This window comes from Ovis canadensis, chromosome 2, assembly GCF_042477335.2.
Source record: "Ovis canadensis isolate MfBH-ARS-UI-01 breed Bighorn chromosome 2, ARS-UI_OviCan_v2, whole genome shotgun sequence".
Classification (NCBI taxonomy): Eukaryota; Metazoa; Chordata; class Mammalia; order Artiodactyla; family Bovidae; genus Ovis; species Ovis canadensis.
This window is the reverse complement of record NC_091246.1, coordinates 143,650,716-143,672,978: the sequence shown is the minus strand read 5'-3', so window position 1 is coordinate 143,672,978 and position 22,263 is coordinate 143,650,716. Positions and strand designations below refer to the sequence as shown.

At 40.2% G+C, this 22,263-nt stretch overlaps 1 protein-coding gene across 8 annotated transcripts in view; it reads right to left on the bottom strand.

Annotated features, from left to right (window-relative positions):
* Positions 1 to 22,263, bottom strand: part of METTL8 (methyltransferase 8, tRNA N3-cytidine) — an 85,401-nt gene that overhangs the window by 46,034 nt on the left and 17,104 nt on the right. For 3 of the 8 annotated variants that reach the window (XM_069577236.1, XM_069577237.1, XM_069577239.1), the window contains exon 3: positions 4,337 to 4,562. The exons of the other annotated variants lie outside the window; for them this stretch is intronic. In XM_069577236.1, the coding sequence (XP_069433337.1) occupies positions 4,337 to 4,480 (144 nt within the window). In that variant the 5' untranslated portion in view covers positions 4,481 to 4,562. The remainder of the gene's footprint in view (positions 1 to 4,336; positions 4,563 to 22,263) is intronic. 8 annotated transcript variants of the gene reach the window in all.

Below are 22,263 nucleotides of genomic sequence, written 5' to 3'. Positions count from 1 at the left end.
ACATGTATTGTACACCCTTTACCACCTTATGAAAGTCAATAGGTTTTAAGACTGTGAATTCCAAAACAAACTGCAGAATGTCAAAAACATCTCATAGTGCTTTTAAACATAAAATTCAAGATATTCTTTCCAGAAGAAAAAGGCTTAGTTATACACACCAAAAAGACTGCAATGATTCCATTTAAATGTGACTAATAGTGATGAGAAATGAAACATTCAATAGCTAGTGCAGATTTTCTGTTATTTGTTTTTCCTTCTCTAAATACAAGCTCTTTGGTGGAGGCAAATGAAATCAAATGCCCCGCCTACCACTACCTTTCCTCTGCTGTGCCTTTGTTCTTTTCTCCTGCCACTGCTCTACAGAAGACTAACAAAACCCTACCAGCACAATTATTTTTAGAGCTCTCTTTCTGCACTGAATATTATTCATAAAATCTTCCATATGCTGAAGGGTAGAAATGGATTACACCTAGAAAAAGAGGCAATTCATGTTCAAAAGTATAAAATGATGTAAATGTTTTCTGCCCAGGAAAGCAAAATCAAAATGAAATTTCAATCCTTCAAATAATCATGTGATACTTATCTGTATCTACTATATATAGAAAAGGAAGAGAGGGGGGAAAAAAGATATGAGTTTCTCTCACTATAAATGACCAGGAACCTCTATAGACAGCTGGAGACAAAAAGCCATAACCAGATTGGGTATTAGGCAATTCAGGAAAATGTCAGAGAAGCGTGTGTCTTGCAGACTGCTAGTCCAAAGAAAAAGCATGATGTGGCCAGCGCCTAAACATGTGGCAATTTGTGCTGCTTAGGCAGCTGCTTCTCTAATTAACCACACAAACATCTATTTCATTTATACATTATCTGCAACAAGCTTGCATTGCTCTTTATCTTTATCATATAAATATACAGTGCATGCATATGCGTGCTGTCATTTCAGTCGTGTCTGACTCCTTGTGACTTGATGGGCCACAGCCTGCCAAGTTCCTCTGTCCAGGGGATTCTCCTATCTCCCGGGAATACTGGAGAGTATTGTCATACCCTCCTCCAGGGGATCTTTTCAACCCAGTGATCAAACCTGTGTCTCTTCCTTCTCCTGCACCAGGAGGCGGGTTCTTTACCACTAGAGCCACCTAAGAAGCCCTGAGCGACTGAACTGAACTGAACTGAAGAAGCCCTAAATATACAGTAAATTTATATAATAAATATAAATACATAATAAAATTATATAAATGCTTTCTCAACTAAATTGCAAACTTCTAAGGATGGTATCAAGCTGCTCACAAATTACTTGTTTGATTACACAAAACTGATGCTTGTCTGACACAAATTTATTTGGAAGAAAGTTACTTCATATTTCTCAAGGTGGCTCCTTATATCCTACGAGAGAGGAAGAAGGAAGTGACTGAAGATCGTGACAGAATACAGGCTATACTCCAGTTAGAGTCACTGCAGTGATAAATAAATCTGTACGTTATGTCTTGACTATTATGTTAGCTTAACATTTACTGGATCATGGTTCCATTTTGTGATGGAAAAGAAGGGCAGGGTCAGTTTCCAAAAGAATTATAGTAGAGAACCTTGGTTTCTGCCACCAGAGAGTCCCACTCTCATTATGTACCCTCTATTAAATCTCTTTTGGCATACCCTAAACTGAATACAAGTTTAACTAAGATATTACATGCATAATGAAATTATACGGATAAGTGGTATTTTATTTGAAATAGCACAAAGAAGCACAGCTAAAAATATTCTAATCACCCAAAAGAAGTCAGGAAAGGAAGGAGAAACTAAAGATCTAAAGATGGAACGATTGAAAAAACAAATAGCAAGATGCCACATTTAAATCCAACCATATCTGTAATTATATTAAGTGTAAATGGACTCTAGTTAAAACACAAAGGTTGTTCACTTGTATAAAAAAGCAAGACTCAACCATATACAGGTTTCCTCCACTATCCAAAAGTGGAGCATTCCTGTGAAACCTTTTGTAAGCCAAAATGGCGTAAAGCAAAAAAAGAGCACACATCTTGCTAACAGATGCACAAAATAAACCAAGGTAAAGCAAGGTGCTCAAAGTTATGGTGGCTTGATGCTGAGTGTATTTCCCAGGGAAGGAGCTCAGAGGTGCCACTCTCGATGGTTAGAGTTTGCACTACCTGTCTATAACAGCTCACTGCAAAACAGGCACTGAAAGCTATTTCCAACTTTCACCTCTTTTTGTGAAAGTGAAAATCCTCTTCAGATTTCTTTCATTAGTGAAAGCAGGTACCAATATAGGTGTTTCATCAAAGCGAAGTAGGTAAAGCAAACTTTCAAAAAGCAGGGCATACCTGCACTGTCTCTAAGAGAAGCACTTTAAAGATACAAATAAATTACAATTAAGAAAGAGATACCATGCAAACACTGCATGAAGAATACCAGTGGGGGTATAATAACAGACAAAGTAGACTTAAAAAAAGATTAGTACACTTAATAATGATGAGCCAATTCATCAAGACACAACAATCCTAAATGCGCATGTACCTGATAACAGAGCTTCAGAATACATGAAGCAAAAATAGAAATTTTAAAAGGAAAAATTAATTTCACAGCAATATTTGAGACTTTTAAAAATTTAAGTATAATTGCTTTACAATATTGTGTTAACTTCTGCTCTGCAACAACGTGAATCAGCTGCAAGTATTCTGGAGCCTCCTTCCCACACCTACCTCCGTCCCACCCCCACCTCCGTCCCACCCCTCCAGGTCACCACAGAGAAGGGAGCTGGGCTCCCCGTGCTATACAGTGGCTTCCCACTAGCTATCTACTTTACACATGCCAGTGTATACATGCCGACGCCACTCTCTCATCCCCACTCTCCTTCTTCCTCCACCGTGCTCACAAGTTCATTAATTACATCTGTGTCTCTATTCCTGCCCTGCAAATAGGCTCGTAAGCACATTTTTCGAGATTCCACATATATGTGTTAAAATACAACATTTGTTTTTCTCTTTCTGACATACTTCAATCTGATGACAGACTCTAGGTTAGGTTGATAGCCCTCTCTCAGTAATAAACAGAAGAGCACTCAGAAACAAATTATCAAAAAATCAATCAGGACACAGAAAATTTGAACATTATCAACTTGACCTGAATGACATTTATAGAAAGAGCAATACAACTAATAACAGCAGAAAACACATTCTTTCAAGTGAACATGGAACATTTACAAAGGCAGACCATAATAAATTCCAATGTATTAAAATCATACAAACTATGCTTTCTGACCACAACAGCAATATAAAACATTAATATTTTTGATGAACTGACTCATTAATAAATATCCCTCCTTATTTCGAGGGCTTCCTTGATGGCTCAGTGGGTAAAGCGTCTGCCTACAATGTGGGAGACCCGGGTTCGATCCCTGGGTTGGGAAGATCCCCTGGAGAAGAAAATGGCAACCCACTCCAGTACTCTTGCCTGGAAAATCCCATGGACTGAGAAGCCTGGTAGGCTACAGTCCATGGGGTCGCAAAGAGTCAGACATGACTGAGCAACTTTTCCTTCCCTTCCTTTCCTTCCTTATTTCGAGTAACAGTCATTTTCTTGAAGTCTATTTTGTCTAATATTAATATAACCCCACCAGCTGTCTTGTGTAGTGTTGTGTAGGATATATCTTTTAAAAAATATTCTGTGTTTACATTTAAAAGAAGGAACAGATTATTGATTGTTGCTTTTTTATCCAAACATATCTAGAAAAATTCTCAAATGTTTTGAAGTTAAGCAATGTACTTCTATACAACCTATGAGTCTAAGATTCACATGAGTTAGTAAATCTTAAGGCAAATCAGAAAGTATATTGAACTGAATAATAATCAAATCTTAAAATATCAAATTTTGTGAGATGTATCTAAAGCAATGTTTACAGAAAAATTTATAGTTTCAAATGTTTTTATTAGAAAGGAAGAAAGATCTCAAATCAGTGATCTTGTCTTCAATTCCAGGAAACTAGAAAAACAGTAAGTCTGATGAAAAGTAAGTAGAATGAAGAAAATAATCAAAAATAAAAGCAGAAATCAATGAAATAGAAAATGGACAAAACAGGGAAGATCAAGGCCAAAATTTGATTCTTTGAAAATATGAATAAAACTGATAAATCTCTGGCAAGACTGATACTGAACATTTGTGTTTTAGAAAATATAAATTTCTAATACAGGAAGGAAAGAGGAGACATCACCATAGACCCTATAGACCTGGAAAAAGGTAACAGGGAGATATGGTGAACAATTTTATTTTCTTTATTAAATGAGATTAATGCCTTGAAAAATACAGTTTACCAATAATAACTTACATAGTACAAGAAATGGAGAAGGCAATGGCACCCCACTCCAGTACTCTTGCCTGGAAAATCCCATGGGTGCAGGAGCCTGGTAGGCTGCAGTCCACGGGGTTGCTGAGAGTCGGACACGACTTCACTTTCACTCTTCACTTTCATGCATTGGAGAAGGAAATGGCAACCCACTCCAGTGTTCTTGCCTTGAGAATCCCAGGGACAGGGGAGCCTGGTGGGCTGCTGTCTATGGGGTCACACAGAGTCAGACACAACTGAAGCAACTTAGCAGCAGTACAAGAAAAAATCAAAATAGCCCTAAATTTATTAAGTAAATTAAATTTATAATTAAAAGCAAACAAACATCACACCCATTAGAATGGGTATACAGGCTGCAGTCCAGGGGGTTCCAAAAGTGTAGGACTTGACTTAGTGACTAAACAAAAACACATCTTAAAAAGCTCAGAAATTAACAAGTGTTGGTAAGGATATGGAGAAACTAGAGTCCCTGTGAGTTGCTGGTGGGAACGTAAAATGGTGTAATTGCTGTGAAAAACAGTATAGCAATTCCTCAAAATATTAAACATGGAATGACCATACAATCTACCAATTTTACCTCTGGATATATACCTAAACAAAGTGAAAGTGGGGACTCAAAGAGATAACTGTACAGCATGTTTATAGCAACACTGTTGACAATACACAAAAAGTGGAAATGATCCAAATGTCCATCAAAGATGAATGGACATCCTTTTATGATATATACATAAAACAGAATATTACTCAGGCTTTAAAAAGAAGGGAATTTGGAACATGCTGCAACATGGATAAGTCTTGAAGGCATTATGACAAGTGAAGTAAGCCAACTGCAAAAAGACAAATGTTTTATCATTCCTCTTATATGAAGTTCCTAGAATGATCAAAAGTTTATAGAGACATAAAGTAGAACGGTGTTGTCAGGCACTGGGAAGAGGAGTTCAGTGTTTAATGGATATAAAGCTTTAGTTGGGGGAAGATGAAAAAGTTCTGGAGATGACTGGTTGTGATGTTTGTACAACAGTGTGACTAAGCTGAATGCCACTGAGCTGTACACCTAAAAGTAGCTAAAATGGTAAATTTTATGTACATTTTACCACAATATAAACAAACCAAAAAACCTTCCTACAAAGAAAACTGGAAGCTCTGATGGCTTCACTAATTAACACCAAATGTTTAAGGAAGAAATAACACCAGTCTTACACAGACTCTTTCAGAAAATAGAGAAAACACTTCCCAATTTGTTTATGAGACCAGCATAATGCGGTGGAAAAGCAGTACACTTGTATGAAATAAGGTTTTGAATACTAGCAACATTGTTACAATTCAGTTTTCCCACAGACTTAGGACTTCTCCTTATAGTTCCGAGATCCAACCAGTCCATCCTAAAGGAGATCAGTCCTGGGTGTTCACCGGAAGGACTGATGTTGAAGCTGAAACTCCAATACTTTGGCCACCTGATGTGAAGAGCTGACTCATTTGAAAAGACCCTGATGCTGGGAAAGATTGAGGGCGGAAGGAGAAGGGGACAACAGAGAATGAGATGGTTGCATGGCATCACCGACTCGATGGACATGGGTTTGGATGGACTCTGGGAGTTGGTGATGGACAGGGAGGCCTGGTGTGCTGTGATTCATGGGGTCGCAAAGAGTTGGACGTGACTGAGCAACTGAACTGAACTGAACTGATCTAGTGTTTGTCACAAATAAAACCTGCAGATTTTCAAAAGGGGGAAGCCTGGTAAGAGTTTTCTAGGCATGTCTTGGTGTGCAATTTTAATTGCTAAGGCTTATATTTAGTTCAAGTTACAAAAGTCCAGAGCAGAGAAATACAAAGGCAACAAGAATCTCCACAAATCCTTGTCAGGTGTTTGAAAAGTGTTTTTCTTTACTCTTGGAAGCCCTTGAAAAGGTTTGGGGTCCTGACCTTTCACTTCACTTCGCTCAAGCTAATTCTGCCGTATCAAATTCTTGGCCACACATAATCAAGTGGCATGTCTTTGACGCCCTTTGCCTATGGGTGCTCACGTGCAGCTTACCATCCTGTGACAGTTCTTCCTCTCAAGTCCTGCCAAGGCCAAAACGAAACACAACCAAGAAAGAACACGGCTTTAGGGCCACGGTCCTCTGAGATCGCAACACCATGACTCAAGCGTGAATAATCAAGCGGCTAAAGCAATTACTAAGGAACAGATCCAGAAAGGAACTGAAGCTCATATGGGTTTCAGAGTGACAGAATTTCATTATCAACAGCAGTTATTATGCTATAACTACACTGATATGCCATGAAGAACCGACAGACTTCCTGTCAGCTATTAGATGTAGGTAAGGGTGCACTCATTTTAAAATGCAAGGAAATGACCAAATATATAAAATGACTTGAATTCCACATATATATCATATGACATGCCAAGGAGAAGGTGGTTTTAATGTAAGTTTTCTGAGTTCACCATTAACGCCGTATTACACTTGCAGCAAAAGCAAGTATAGAGAAGAGATCTCTGCCCTACCTCCAAATTTTGGCTAAATGCTTTTGCTTGCCACTAAAATGGAGCCCTTTTCACAAAGACTGACAGTTCTTACCGTACCAACAAACTATATCATATTCTTCCAGTTAGGTAAGATGTACACAGGATATTTCATGTTACAAACATGAAAGTGTCTAAGTACTTGAAAATATTATTTTTGTAGAGTAATTGTTTTAAGTACTTTTTAAATTAAAGTAAAGGGAAATACTCCATAGCATACTTTGCAATCTGAACAAATATTTGAGGAAGTAAACCAGCAATCCCCATTTATCTTTCATTTAAATATTAATATTAAAAAGTTAAGCATTTACCATGCTTGAGGCCCTGATCTAAGCATTTAGTATTATCTTACTTAATCTCTATTTCCCTATCAAAGGAGTTCTACTTTTATATTCATATTGCAGAGGAAAACCTCACACAGAATGAAATAAAGCAACATGCTTAAAATCACCCCACCAGAAACTAACAAGGCTTCAACTTGAACCCAGATGAATGAGAGAGCCTATACTCTACCTTTCTTTTTAATCTTTATTATGCATATACATACAATATGCATCCTAGTTTTGTATACTACACAGGCAAGAAGCATCACAGCACTCATTCCCATCTTTATTGGGGTTGCTAACTTGTACTTGACATAAGGAAGTCTTATGTCAGACTGTCTTCCCTCCATCTTTCTCACTTGTTTTTTCTCTTGCTACTGCCACTGCTAAGTCGCTTCAGTGGTGTCCGACTCTGTGCGACCCCATAGACGGCAGCCCACCAGGCTCCCGTCCCTGGGATTCTCCAGGCAAGAACACTGGAGTGGGTTGCCATATCCTTCTCCAATGCGTGAAAGTGAAAAGTGAAAGTGAAGTCGCTCAGTCGTGTCTGATTCTTCATGACCCCATGGACTGCAGCCTACCAGGCTCCTCCATCCATGGGATTTTCCAGGCAAGAGTACTGGAGTGGGGTACTTTTTCTCTTGGGCCTTAATCAAACAGCAAGCAATGCCACTGGCAAACACCAGTCCCCTGATGTAGGAAAGCAAAGTCATTCTCTTTTCAGTACTCAAATCTCAATACACAGGCAAAGAGCGCTTATATCACCTAAATAACGTAAGATTGTACATCCAGTTCTTTTCACTGGCCATCTACTTTTACACAGCTGAGGAGTAGAAGCAAAGAAGGGCTTATTCCCCTTGCTATTAGGCTTGAGCCTAAGATGGCTTTCTCACATCTCAATACTACTGGAAGAGCACCAAAGAACCAGAGCAAATAGCACTGCTGTTTGTGTGACTCTGTAATGATTATCCTTGGAGCACTTGGCTGACTCTGAGCTGCCTCCCTAAGAATGATTCCCTGTAGTCTCAGCTCACTGAAATCTCAAGGAAAGAAACTGCCGTTAATCATACACTAAATGCTTGCCCCTTGTTTAAAAGTTAACTTCCCTTGGATGTGTCCTGGGCTCTGAGCATCCTTTAAATGAATAAATTAGTGAGACATTCATGTTTTTACCTCTGTAACTACTTAGCTTTTCTTCTCAGCTGGGAAGCTGGTACAAAGGTTTCATTCAGAGGAACAAACATCATCTAGACAAACCTGCACTAACATTACCTGAGAGGCTACCATTAATGAAAGCAAATTAAAGTGGTATTATTGTATTGTTTTAAATAGTGAAAGCCGACAGGTAAGAAACATTTAAGTATCAACTATACCTGAGTGAAAACTGAAGCTTCGATTAACCCTGGCAATTTCAGGGAACTAAGTGTGACCATCTGTAAGGCAAAAAGCTCAGGCAACACATACATCTTGTTTTAATCTTTCTTTGGATGATTATAATTTCAAAGTATAAATAAGGTTATTAGCAAGAACAGAACAATTACAGTAAGTATTTGCAGAGGACTTTGATCACACTATGACGTCAGTCACGCTGCAACTTCAAAATGGGAATCTCATGCTGTGTTTGCTCTGTACGACCACCCTTGAAGGTGTCACTGTGCACACACTCACGCGCGAAGAGGTTACGGGACTCGCACATTATATGAGGAATTTCACGTAAACCCATCTCAAAGCTGCCCTTATACTCAATATCTGAAGGATATACTGTTCTAATTGCTCTGGAATTTGTCTCCCAAAATTGGAGACCAGAATGAAATCTGTTTTAACTTACCCGCCTGGCATTTCACATTTTTGTGCACTACAGTAACTTCTGGAAGTAGTAATCAGACTTGGTGGACTGAGAAAAGGTATTAAGTTACATGCATACTTTATGTGTTACCAGTCCTTACAATTTCTAGTAAAAAACTCACATGGATGAAGTTAATGGAATTCTACTCTTAATGAAGTTTCTCCTTTCTAATTCATTGCAAATGTCTCTAACCCTAAGTACACTAGATAGCAGGAGATGCTTATACCTGTAGGCAAGGTTTACCCAGTCATGTTTGGACTAATGTATCAATAAGGCTGTCCTGGCACAAATGGAGTATTATAAAGAATTCAAGTCATAAGTGAATGTTATCCATAAAATCTGAAATGTAATAGTGAATAAAAAGCACCCAAATGAATGTATTCCCATAATTTCAAAGGAATGTGGGGTTCAGGTAGGCGGAGATTATAGCACTGTGTAAATTCTACTTTAAAGAACTATAATTAGTTATAACTTACAAAAAATCAAGGCAAAATGCACCATGATCTATCAGGTAAAATTTTGACTGTCACATCATAGGAGGCATGACACAGTCAGAAAAGGTGCCAGAGAATGGAAAGTAAAATTCACAAGAGTGATACAACTTCTACATGAAAACAGAAAAGCTCAACGTTTCCAGGGAGCAATACAGAATGCTGTAGATATAGAGCAGGTGGACAGAGTACGTTACATTCCTCATTAGGCGCACTTGCGCTTTCCACCAAATAAAGTTAGATGTTGCTCCCCCTGGGATCACCCCCTTTTCTCCTTTTGTTTTCAAGAGTCTTCTCAGCGCGGTCTTCTACCCTCAGGCCTCTTATTCAACAGGAAACAGATCCCTGATTTCCTTGTAGCCTTGTGATTACCTGGAGCTTAATTCCTCCATCTTGTTCTTACTGAAAAGATTAGCCTTCCTAAAAATCCACAGTCTCATCTTCTCTTGCAGTTTTGTTCTAGATGACAGAAATCTGTTAAATGGCAAAAAGTCTTTGCTTCCATAAAGAAGAGAAAGGAGTTGAAGGATAGCTTGCTGGCACCCTCAACTCTGCCTTTTTCCTGAAAAGAAAGTGATGCTGTGTATAGGGGAGAGAAAGGGCCTCGTTCTTGATGGTATCACTGAACAGGGAAACCAATGGTAGTTATGACTTTCCTCTGAATTTCCGACTAGAGGAGAAAAATAAATCCTTATATATTTTAGCCACTATTAGGTTTTCTGTAATTATCACCAAAGAGGAACTAAACATAACCTCCATTACTGGATCCATCAGAAATCCAGGGACAGGTCCACTTGGTTCCTGCCTTCAAGAATCCTACTATCACATGAAGAATAAAGACGTAAACAGAGCCCTGTTCCATGTGTAACAGAGGTGAGTGTAAAGAGCTATTAGGGTACAGAGGAATGAGTGATTAAGTCTCCTGCTTGTGGTTAGGGACAGCTTCTTGGTGGAGTCAACATTTCAAGGAGATAAGGATAAAAGCAAGGGAACCTCAGACAGAGGGACTAGCAGAAATAAAGACAAAGAAGTGTGAAAATGTGTGGTATTGTTAGGGGAAGCACACTGATTGAAACCACCCACCCTGGCCAGGCACCATAGTAACTACTTGCAGGAGTTGTTTTATGACAGGGGATCCTGATAAGGTATACGGAACTAATAAGTCATCACCAACCAGAAGAGTTCGGGAAAGGTTGAAAGGAGACACCACGTGTCCGTCCACTTCCCAGAATCCCTCTCACTAGCATCCATCGTGGCTGAGCGATGCGTGCACCACCAGGAAAGACTCTGAATTAGAGTGATTGGCCAAAGACCACCCGGAAACTACTCCCATCATCATAAAACCAGAAATTGCAAGCCACGCGGCAGAGGAGTTCTCCTGGGTTCCCTTACCCTACTGCTCTCCACCCGGGTGCCCTTTCCCAATAAAATCTCTTGCTTTGTCAGCACACGTGTCTCCTCGGACAATTCATTTCCAAGTGTTACGCAAGAGCCCAGTTTCAGGCCCTGGAATGGCTCCCCCTTCCTGCAACAGTATTACATATTCAGGGAATCAAAATAATTTGAAAAAAGATGCTAAGTCAGTCTGGAAATGAGCTGAATCTGTTACACTAAGGGCAGTATGAAGAAGCTACAATACAAATATACTGGAATTGAACGATTAAGAAATAGATGGTAGGAACCAGGTTTCTCACCAGGAGTGAAAGGTTACAGATAGCTGAGGGGAGAAAACTAGAATAATTCACATGGTGATGAATTACAATTGGGAGTCATCAGTATGAATCCATATACAGATGTTACATACAGAACTATTTGGAGATTTGTGTATAACATGGGTTAGTACATGTATTTCCTTATTCTGATAGTTCTGAAGCAACAAGCACACCAGGGACCCAGATCTTGGTTTCTAATACCATTCTCTAATAAAAGGAATCAGGGCTCCTTGGAGAAAATAGCTGATGCTAGGATTGGGGCAGGGAATATATAAAATGAGCCTGTGGCACGGTGCCAGAAAGTAAGGAAGTGCTCAAACACAAACAAAACAACCCACCACAACAAAAAGGATGTGTCAAAGGGACACATAAGCCACCTGGAGGTGCTCCCAACGGCCAAAGCTGAAATACTTTGAGCAACGAAATAATTTTGGCTTATAACCCAAAGTATAAAATAAATATCCATGTGTTCATATGGATAGAAATGGTTGAATAAATGAAAAAGTAAATGGGGAAGAAGAGACTTCCAAGACTTTCAAAATAATTGATGTAGACACTCCAGTCTCAAGGAGGTAGAATGTAACTCCTCATTCCTTAAATGTGGGCTATGCATAGTTACCTCTGCTAAAGAGCACAGTGTGGGATGTGGGGGAGTAACTCTGCAGTGGAGAAACTTGACAACCACGACCTCAGTCAGGTGATCAAAGTTAACATCAACAATAAGCTGATGTTATGGGGTGGGAGGTGGGAGGGGGGTTCATGTTTGGGAACTCATGTACACCCGTGGTGGATTCATGTCAATGTATGGCAAAACCAATACAGTACTGTAAAATAAAGTAAAAATAAAAATTAAAAAAAACAACAACAATAAGTCAGGTTGATAGTATATATTCTTTATATGGGGCTTCCCAGGTGGCGCTAGTGGGAAAGAACCCACTTGCCATTGCAGAAGTTTAATCCCTGGGTTGGGAAGATCCCCTGGGAAAGGGCATGGCAACCCACTCCAGTATTCTTGCCTGGAGAACGCCATGGGCAGAGGAAGGAGCCTGGCAGGCTACAGGCCATAAGAGTGTCTCAAAGAGTCAGACGTGACTGAAGTGACTTAGCACACACACATTCTTCACATCATATGATGAGAACAGCACTTTGTCTCCAAACTAATCTGAGAAAAACATCAGCCCAATTGAGGAACACTGTACCAAATACCTGACCATATTCCCCCAAGCTGTCAAGGTCATCGAAAACAAGTTGAATCTGAGAAACTGCCAGAGCCACAAGGTGTCTGAAGAGACATGATGACTAAATGTAATGTATCTTTGATGGGATCCTATGACAAAGAAGGATATTAGGTAAAAAGTTTTTAAAAACCTGAATAAACAATGGAGGCAGAAGAATATCTGTTAAGACACAAAGAATCCCAAGTATCTTATCTTAGTAGGATGAGAGAAAAATAATCCAATGTTTGAAATAAAACAGACTGGAAGATACTGGAAAGAGATGAATTGCTAACAAACAAGTTTCAATAACGGGGAGGCAGAGAAGGGAAGTACACAGAAAACAAGTTACCCCATGTAAGATGTCAAGCACATTCTCATCTTCTGATGAGTGAGAACAGGTGTGTTTGTAGTGGAAGGGCAGATTGTTAAGAGAGCCCTTTCCCAAAGCTCTCTTCTCTGTGAAGTAAGAGGCTACAAGGTATGGGAGTTGAGAAAAGAAGGAACCGGGAAAAAAAAAAAAAAGGAGAAAGGAAACTAACAACACTTCAGTAAAGGAATGTCAGCAACATAACTGGGCCATATGAAGTCTCAACTCAAATTATGATTTATTGTCTGCCTCCTGAGTACTCACTCCCCAATTCCAAGAGCTCATAGACTTGGGATCTATGAGTTCACAGAAAAGCCACAGTGGACTTATCGAAGCCAGAGATGGACTGCACAACCTACACCAAGCCAGTCGGTACATTCCAAACTTGTGGGCATTGAGGCTGGCTCAGAGGTCAGCATGAGACTAAGTCTGGCCAACAGAGTGCATCTTTTAGGTCTAGTTCTAGAGCTTTCGGGACAAAGATGACTTCTCATACCTGATACACATAATAGAGGAAGCATGAAGCCCTGGAGCTCTTGAAAGCTGTATTAAGTCAGCTCAGTTCAGTTCAGTTCGGTCGCTCAGTCGTGTCCGACTCTTTGCGACCCCATGAATCGCAGCACGCCAGGCCTCCCTGTCCATCACCAACTCCTGGAGTTCACTCAGACTCACATCCATCGAGTCAGTGATGCCATCCAGCCATCTCATCCTCTGTCGTCCCCTTCTCTTCCTGCCCCCAATCCCTCCCAGCATCAGAGTCTTTTCCAATGAGTCAACTCTTCGCATGAGGTGGCCAAAGTACTGGAGTTTCAGCTTTAGCATCATTCCTTCCAAAGAAATCCCAGGGCTGATCTCCTTCAGAATGGACTGGTTGGATCTCCTTGCAGTCCAAGGGACTCTCAAGAGCCTTCTCCAACACCACACTTCAAAAGTGTCAATTCTTCGGCGCTCAGCCTTCTTCACAGTCCAACTCTCACATCCATACATGACCACAGGAAAAACCATAGCCTTGACTAACGGACCTCAGTCAGCAAAGTAATGTCTGTGCTTTTGAATATGCTATCTACATTGGTCATAACTTTTCTTCCAAGGAGTAAGCATCCTTTAATTTCATGGCTGCAGTCACCGTCTGCAGTGATTCTGGAGCCCCAAAAATAAAGTCTGACACTGTTCCCACTGTTTCCCCATCTATTTGCCATGAAGTGATGGGACCAGATGCCATGATCTTCATTTTCTGAATGTTGAGCTTTAAGCCAACTTTTCATCTCCACTTTCACTTTCATCGAGAGGCTTTTTAGTTCCTCTTCACTTTCTGCCATAAGGGTGGTGTCATCTGCATATCTGAGGTGATTGATATTTCTCCCGGCAATCTTGATTCCAGCTTGTGCTTCTTCGAGTCCAGCGTTTCTCATGATGTATTCTGCATATAAGTTAAACAAGCAGGGTGACAATATACAGCCTTGACGTACTCCTTTTCCTATTTGAAACCAGTCTGTTGTTCCATGTCCAGTTCTAACTGTTGCTTCCTGACCTGCATACAGGTTTCTCGAGAGGCAGGTCAGGTGGTCTGGTATCCCATGACCAAATTCTTTCAGAATTTTCCACAGTTTATTGTGATCCACATAGTCAAAGGCCTTGGCATAGTCAAAATACCAGACTGATTGGTTTAAACAATAGAAATTCACAACAGTTCTCGAAGCCAGAAGTCCAAGATCAAGGTGGCATCAGGGTTGATTTCTGATGAGGTCCTGCGTCTTGCTGTTTTCTTGCTGTGTCCTTACACGGCCTTCCATCTTGCATGCTTGTGGAGAGATCTCAGATATCTCGACTCTTCTTACAAGGACAGGGTTCTATTGGATTAGGGCTCTACCCTTATGACCTCAACTTTTACTTCCTCTATAAAGGCCCTATCTCCCAATAGAGTCACATGGCAGGTGTGGATCTTCAACATCTGAATTTGGGGGGAGGGGGCACAATTCAGTAGATAACAAAAGCTATCTTGAAGCTATGTAGCCTAACGATGATGGAATGGTACAAATTTAGGATGAAGCCAACTCTGAAAAAGGAAAACTGGGAAAACTGAAAGAAGTTAGGTTCCACTGTTAGTTAGAGTAAGTTTCACTTGAAGCCAGTCCCACATCCGGCTTTTCAGTTATTGAGCCAATATATTTCCTTAATTGTTTAGGCCAGTCTGAATTTTCTGTTATCTCCAACCAAAAGTAACCGAAATAATAGAGCAGTTGTATGATTTCCTCTACCACCAGGTGGTCTGAGGGAAAATATTCAGTTTTACCTATATTATGGCCTGTCTAAGCTGGTAGTACAGAAAGCAGTGGTGATTTAGGATGTGGAATAGAGGGAGACTATAACTGAGGACCATAAAGTAAGTCCAAAATGACTGGAAATTTAAAAATAAAGAAGAGAGAGGAAGAAGGACTAGGGGTAGGGGAAGGCTGATGGACTTGATGTGGCTGAAGTCTGGGTTGAACAGGAAACAAGGGAAGCAAAGACAGACAGAAGGTCCTGGTTAGTAATTAGGCCTTCTGAGTTTGTAACACCATCCCACCTAGTACCAAAAACAGTAACACTGTAACGAGGAGATGGAAGTCTTGCTTTGAATGAGAGACTCTCATGGTGAGGTAGAACCACAAAGTCATGAACACCTAGGGGAAAAAGAAACTTTAGCATGGACAAAAAGCTGAAATACAGACTTCCCATCCACTACCTCATTTTAATATTTACCAGGTCATTAAAACAAATCTCCATCCTTTGCTCCTCAGGATCAATCCCCACTAGACACATCTAAGATGCTATGACAATTTTTTAAATTGTATATTATGATAACCCCAAAATAAAATCAATATGAGCAAATGTGTAAAAGCTACTTGATTTCAGGGCCTGTATGTACATTTATGATCTTGTTGCAACAAGCAACACAGATGGAAATGATGCATCTGAGTACATGGCACACTGTAAAAAGATTCTGCAGTATTCGGAATTGAGACAAGTGGTGAGGGAATTAAGAAGACACATAGCACACACAGTACAGACAGGCTGAAGCCAAAACAGCCCATGTGGTGGTGGTCAGTACCTTGCTTATAATGAGAGCTGCAATTTAGTTCTGTAAACCATCAGCAGTCACATTAAAATGTTGCTAATTTGAATTTTATTGGCTTTGTGGTTGTATCTGTGCTTATTTTGACTTTATAGTTGAGCTCTGCACAAGGAACTTATATCTAGATTTATGCAAGACCTCAACTCAGGGAGAATATTTTTCCTTTAAATGGAGGTTTATATATTTTTCAACATTGAGTAATACAGTATTAAAAGATTCTGTTCCAGAAAATCCTTCTACCACTTCTCCTTAACAGCAGAAATGCTCCAAGTTGGGCAGACTCACTTCAATTCTCCTTTGAAAACAATTTCAGATGATGAGAAAAAGGGTTTGGATTAAGCTGAATCCAGGCTCTGCCCCTTACTACCACATAACCTCTGACATGATACTTAAATTTTGTTAACCTCAATTTCCTCAATAACATGTGACTAATAAGTTTACTGCAAAATATGAGAAGGTTAATCAACTGGAAAAGTAAATGGCAACCCATTCCAGTATTCTTGCCTGGGAAATCCCATGGACAGAGGAGCCTGGCAGGCTATAGCCCACGGGTGGGCAAAGAGTTGCACAGGGGTGGGGAAAGAGTTGCACATGACTTAGCAACTAAATAACAACATAGGCGGTGATGTATCCAGCATATATGTAGCACACTGCTGGGTGCATGGTGAGTGCTCAATAGTTGATATTACTGTTGCTACCATTAGTCTGGCTCTTCTTACAATCTCCATACAGCTTTATGAATATTACAGGATCAAGTCTTCCACTATGTTTATTATACAGCCCTAAAGTATCCCCAACCTCCCAAGAAAGTGAAAGACTAATTTACCAGTGAAGTGGGGCAGTAGGGTAGACAGTGCTGAACTGAGAACAATAAGCCTCAAGTTTAAATCATGGTCCAGCCAATCCATTAATTATGATTTTGGGGAAAGTCACATACTTTGCCTAAGGCTCATTTGTAAGATGGAGACAACTCCTAAGTCACAAAGTTTATACAAAGAACAGTAAAAACTACACTGTGTTTCACAAATGTAAAGTCAAATTACTACTATTCAGTGAATTCCAGAAACATTTCTAAAGGGCAACCCTTAAAGCTTGGAAAGGAAAGAAAAAAATAACAAAATAACGAATTAGGAACACCATTCCCACTTCCCACTGTGAAGCAGTCAAGGTATTGAGGTGATCCATTAGGACAAAAAGACAAACTGAAAGTAACAGTCAAGCCTTTTACTTACTGTAACAATGCAAGCAAGAGGAAAAAGAGGCCCTAGCTTCCTTCCCAGTGTTCCATTCTCCTAGTGGAATGGCACTAGGGAAGGATCAAGTGGATGCAACATGATGGGGAAAACTGTCTCACCGCCCAGGACCCCTGAAAAACGGACTAATGTCTTTTTGTGGGCCCATGGACAGTGAAGGGGTGGGTGAGGAAGAGGGAAAGGGCCAAGGTGTCTCCTCTGAGGCTCCCACTAAGGAGTCCTCTGAATGCAGGCATCTGGTCTAGGAATTGTCAAACGAAAAAAACTAAAACAATTCAGTAATGAGACTGATGTCTTTTTTCAAGGGAAAATCATACATGGTTTGGGGGATACAGCGTCTCACAAGCGATGGAGCACTCTTCCCAAGTTGTTCTGGGCAAGAGCTGGTTGTACATTAGAAGAGGCATTATGGAAACGGCATGATTGCCTAGGAGGTCAGGGATTTTGTTATAAGGCTAGCAGGTCCTGTTTTCTAGTGTACAGCAAGCTAGCTAAAATTCAATTCAGTTCAGTTCAGTTCACTCAGCCGTGTCCGACTCTTTGTGACCCCATGGACTGCAGCACATCAGGCTTCCCTTTCCATCACCAACTCCTGGAGTTTGCTTAAACTCATGTCCTTTGAGTTGGTGATGCCATCCAACCATCTCATCCTCTGTCGTCCCCTTCTCCTCCTGCCTTCAATCTTGCCCAGCATCAGGGTCTTTTCCAATGAATCCGTTCTTTGAATCAGGTGGCTAAAGTATTCAGCTTCAACATCAGTCCTTCCAAAGAATATTCAGGACTGATTTCCTTTAGGATTGACTGGTTTGATTTCCGTGCTGTCCAAGGGACTCTCAAGAGTCTTCTCCAACACCACAATTCAAAAGCATCAATTCTTTGGCACTCAGCTTTCTTTATAGTCCAACTCTCATATCCATACATGACCACTGGAAAAACCATAGCTTTAACTCGAGGGACCTTTGTCGGCAACCTAAAATTAGGTTGGAGGATTGTGATTGGAGTATGTTAGGTTTCCTTAACAGGTGTTTCCCATAAGCGTAGGCTGACTAAGGTTTATTTTATTTTATTTTATTTTACTGATGAATTCTGTTGGGTAAAGAAAGAAACTTAACAGAAAGAGTTCAGTTCAGTTCAGTCGCTCAGTCGTGTCTGACTCTGCAACCCCATGAACCGCAGCACGCCAGGCCTCCCTGTCCATCACCAACTCCTGAAGTTCACTCAGACTCACGTCCATCGAGTCAGTGATGCCATCCAGCCATCTCATCCTCATTCGTCCTCTTCTCTTCCTGCCCCCAATTCCTCCCAGCACCAGTCTTTTCCAATGAGTCAACTCTTCGCATGAGGTGGCCAAAGTACTGGAGTTTCAGCTTTAGCATCATTCCTTCCAAAGAACACCCAGGGCTGATCTCCTTCAGAATGGACTGGTTGGATCTCCTTGCAGTCCAAGGGACTCTCAAGAGTCTTCTCCAACACCACACTTCAAAAGCATCAATTCTTCAGTGCTCAGCCTTCTTCACAGTCCAACTCTCACATCCATACACGACCACAGGAAAAACCATAGCCTTAACTAGACAGACCTTAGTCAGCAAAGTAATGTCTCTGCTTTTGAATATGCTATCTACATTGGTCATAACTTTTCTTCCAAGGAGTAAGCGTCTTTTAATTTCATGGCTGCAGTCACCATCTGCAGTGATTTTGGAGCCCAGAAAAATAAAGTCTGACACTGTTTCCCGATCTATTTCCCATGAAGTGATGAGACCGGATGCCATGATCTTCGTTTTCTGAATGTTGAGCTTTAGGCCAACTTTTTCACTCTCCTCTTTCACTTTCATCAAGAGACTTTTTAGTTCCTCTTCACTTTCTGCCATAAGGGTGGTGTCATCTGCATATCTGAGGTGATTGATATTTCTCCCGGCAGTCTTGATTCCAGCCATAAGGTGCTTCCATCATGTTTTGGACTCTTCCCATGAATCTCAGGGGTCTACAAATAACCTCTTTAATTTTTCTCACATCCACAGTGGTCACTGCACCTTCTGAATCCTCAGTTTCCTCATCTTTGTTTGCACTATCAAATACTCAGGACGGTGCCAAGGACGACTGAATTCTTTGGGTCGGCCACAGTCGCAACAGGATGGGCGCACATTTCGCTCTTTCGGGTACGAGGGGATGCGGGTGCCTTTCCAGGCCAGCTGTGCGAAAGGAAGAGAAGCCATGCCTGACTGAGGTGCGTTACGCAGACCACCCACCAGGGCGGGGCCAAGTCCCAGCCAGTGCCGCATCTCCTCAACTTTACTGAAGACACGGCGGGGCTTCCCCTGGCCCACTAGTGTGCACGGTGCTCTGCTCTCGAGCCTAGCGGGGCAGCCCACCGCAGGTGCGCAGGGCTCTTCACGCGCAGTTCTCCCGCCCGGTATCCTGACTAAGGTTTAGAAATGTGACCTTAACTAGGCCACTGAAGTAACATCCATTTTGTGAGTCCCCATATATGAATCAACTTTATCAGAATGCAGATGTACGTAAGACAATGGCCACACATAGGAGATGAGTCAGGGGACAGAAGGAAGGAGGTCTTGACTGAAATCTCTCCAGAAAATGGCAATGCACTGGTTGTGTACTGATTCTGGTGTGCACACTGGTATGTACCAATTCTTTCAATGAGGGCTTGCAGGAAAAGATTTATAATTGCTTACAGTCAGGTCTGAAAGATCACACATCCAATTCCAACCTACAGCCAGACTCCTCACCCACCCAAAGGAAAAAAGAATACAAGCATTCTTTACTTAACATATAATAAACTTATTCCAAGAAATTATATATAAACTAAAACATCAATACAGGGAGTTCCTGTATTGGCAGGTCAATGATTAAGATTCCATGCTGTCAATGCAGGGGGTGTGGGTTTGATCGCTGGGATCCCACTTGCCAGCAGGGTGCAGCCAAAAAAAAAAAAAATCAATACATTTAAGAATGATTAAAACAAATAGCCCATGAATAATAATGCCACAGCAAGTTGCTTAAGAATAATTGAGAATGTTAATTATAGTCTTAACTTTCAAGGACCACAACATGTAGAGAAACCTCAGTAATCCTCAATATACAAAAGGTCTTATTTCTAAGACCATCTACAAGTCAGTTGTTATGAGCTCAGAATCACATTTTCTACAGGAGCATTTTAACTGATGATTAAGATACCAGGTTAGACTACACATGCTTTTGAAATCCATAATGTAGATGAAAAGAAATTTATTTTAAATGATCTTAGAAAACTGGCAAATTCCAAATTCCATTTTCCCAAACAGCTGAAACATTGCCAATCCATAATGCCTGGGGCAACTGAATCTTATTTAATACAGAAAAACTGATTAAATGATTCTTTTACAACAACAACAACAGCAGCAAACACATAAAACCTGTCAACCATCTCTTTGACACCTGATAACATAAGGCATATCTACAAAGTTATGTTGCTTAACTAAAACTTACAACTCTACATCAAAATAAAGGTTGTCCTTTCAAATAAATCATGTTAAGAGATTACTATTTATTCCAATAACAGTAAAATATCTTCAAAAACATTATTTTCAGATAACGTCCTCATAGCAAGTTAATTAATTCTTTTTCATATTTTCAGTGGTGGTAATTTTTTTTAAAGAATATATATTCTCTATTGTCTTTAGAGTAAATTGTTCTTGTTGTCATAAATGTATAGATTTCCAACATAACCAGCTTGGAAGGATCATATTCATTAGCATATAGTTTCTGGGATGTTCTGTTCCCTTAAACAGTCTTCAACAGTCATACCTCATAAATCACATAGTCCACACTATACTACCACAAATGATAGTATCCTTTCTGTTTATTCTGTTTTGAGAAGCCAAAACTATCTGGAAATATTGAGCTAGATTTAAGGGTTTTTTAAAACTGATAATCAAAACAAAATATACAGGGGGAAAGATCCTTCTTCTGATTATAACAAAAAAATATGAAATATCTAGGAATACATTTATCCAGAAATGTACAGGACTGATAAGAAGAAAGCTATACAACTCTAGAGAGGGGCATGGAAGATAATTAAAAGGAAGACTGGGTTTTTGGAACTGAATACTCAATATTGTGAAAAATGTAAATTCTGGTCAAAATTAAATTCCAATCAAAGTTCCAAAAACGTTTGGGGAACCTGAACAAATAATTTAAAGTTCATCTGGAAGAAAAGACATATAGGAAGAATCAGGAAAATACTGGAGGGAAAATGAGTGTTGTTGACTGCAGTGGGGTAGGGTTAGAGAGGATGGGAGGAGTCCTTGTCCTTTCAGACATTACAAAACTCTACAAAGCAAAATGTCCTGGGCATGTCGATAGTGCCAGGATACACAGTCAAAGCACTGGAAGAGAACAGAAAGTCCAAAAACTAGTCAGAATTTGTTGTTCAGTTGCCAAGTCACGGCTGACTCTTTGAGACCCCACAGACTGCAGAACGCCAGGCTTCCCTCTCCTTATATGCAAGAATTCCATTTCTAATAAAGCTAGTATTTCTAATCAGTAGGTTAAGGTTGGATTATTTGAAAAAGTACATTAAGAAAAGGGGCTACCTGGGCTTCCCTGGTGAGTCAGATGGTAAAGAATCTGCTTGCAATTCAGGAGACTAAAGAATTGAACCAGGAAGATCCTTTGGAGAAGCAAATGGCTACCTACTTCAGTATCCCTGCCTGGGAAACCCCATGGACAGAGGAGACTGGTGGGCTACAGTCCATGGGATCACAAAAAGTCAGACACAACTGAGTGACTAACACACACACACCCACACATTTAGAAAAAATAAAGTTATATCCTTACTCCATCTAATACCAAAATCAATTCCAGATGAATTAAAGTTTTCAATGTAAAATAGACCTAGAAAAAATACATGTGAATACTTACTAAAAAGTGGGGTAGAAAAGACTCTTTTAAACATGATACCAAAGCCAACATAAAGTGTAAAAGAAAAAAGACTAATTGATTGCTTGTAAGAATGACATACTATGCAAGACATTTGTGGATATAAATACAAAATGTTACAATGTG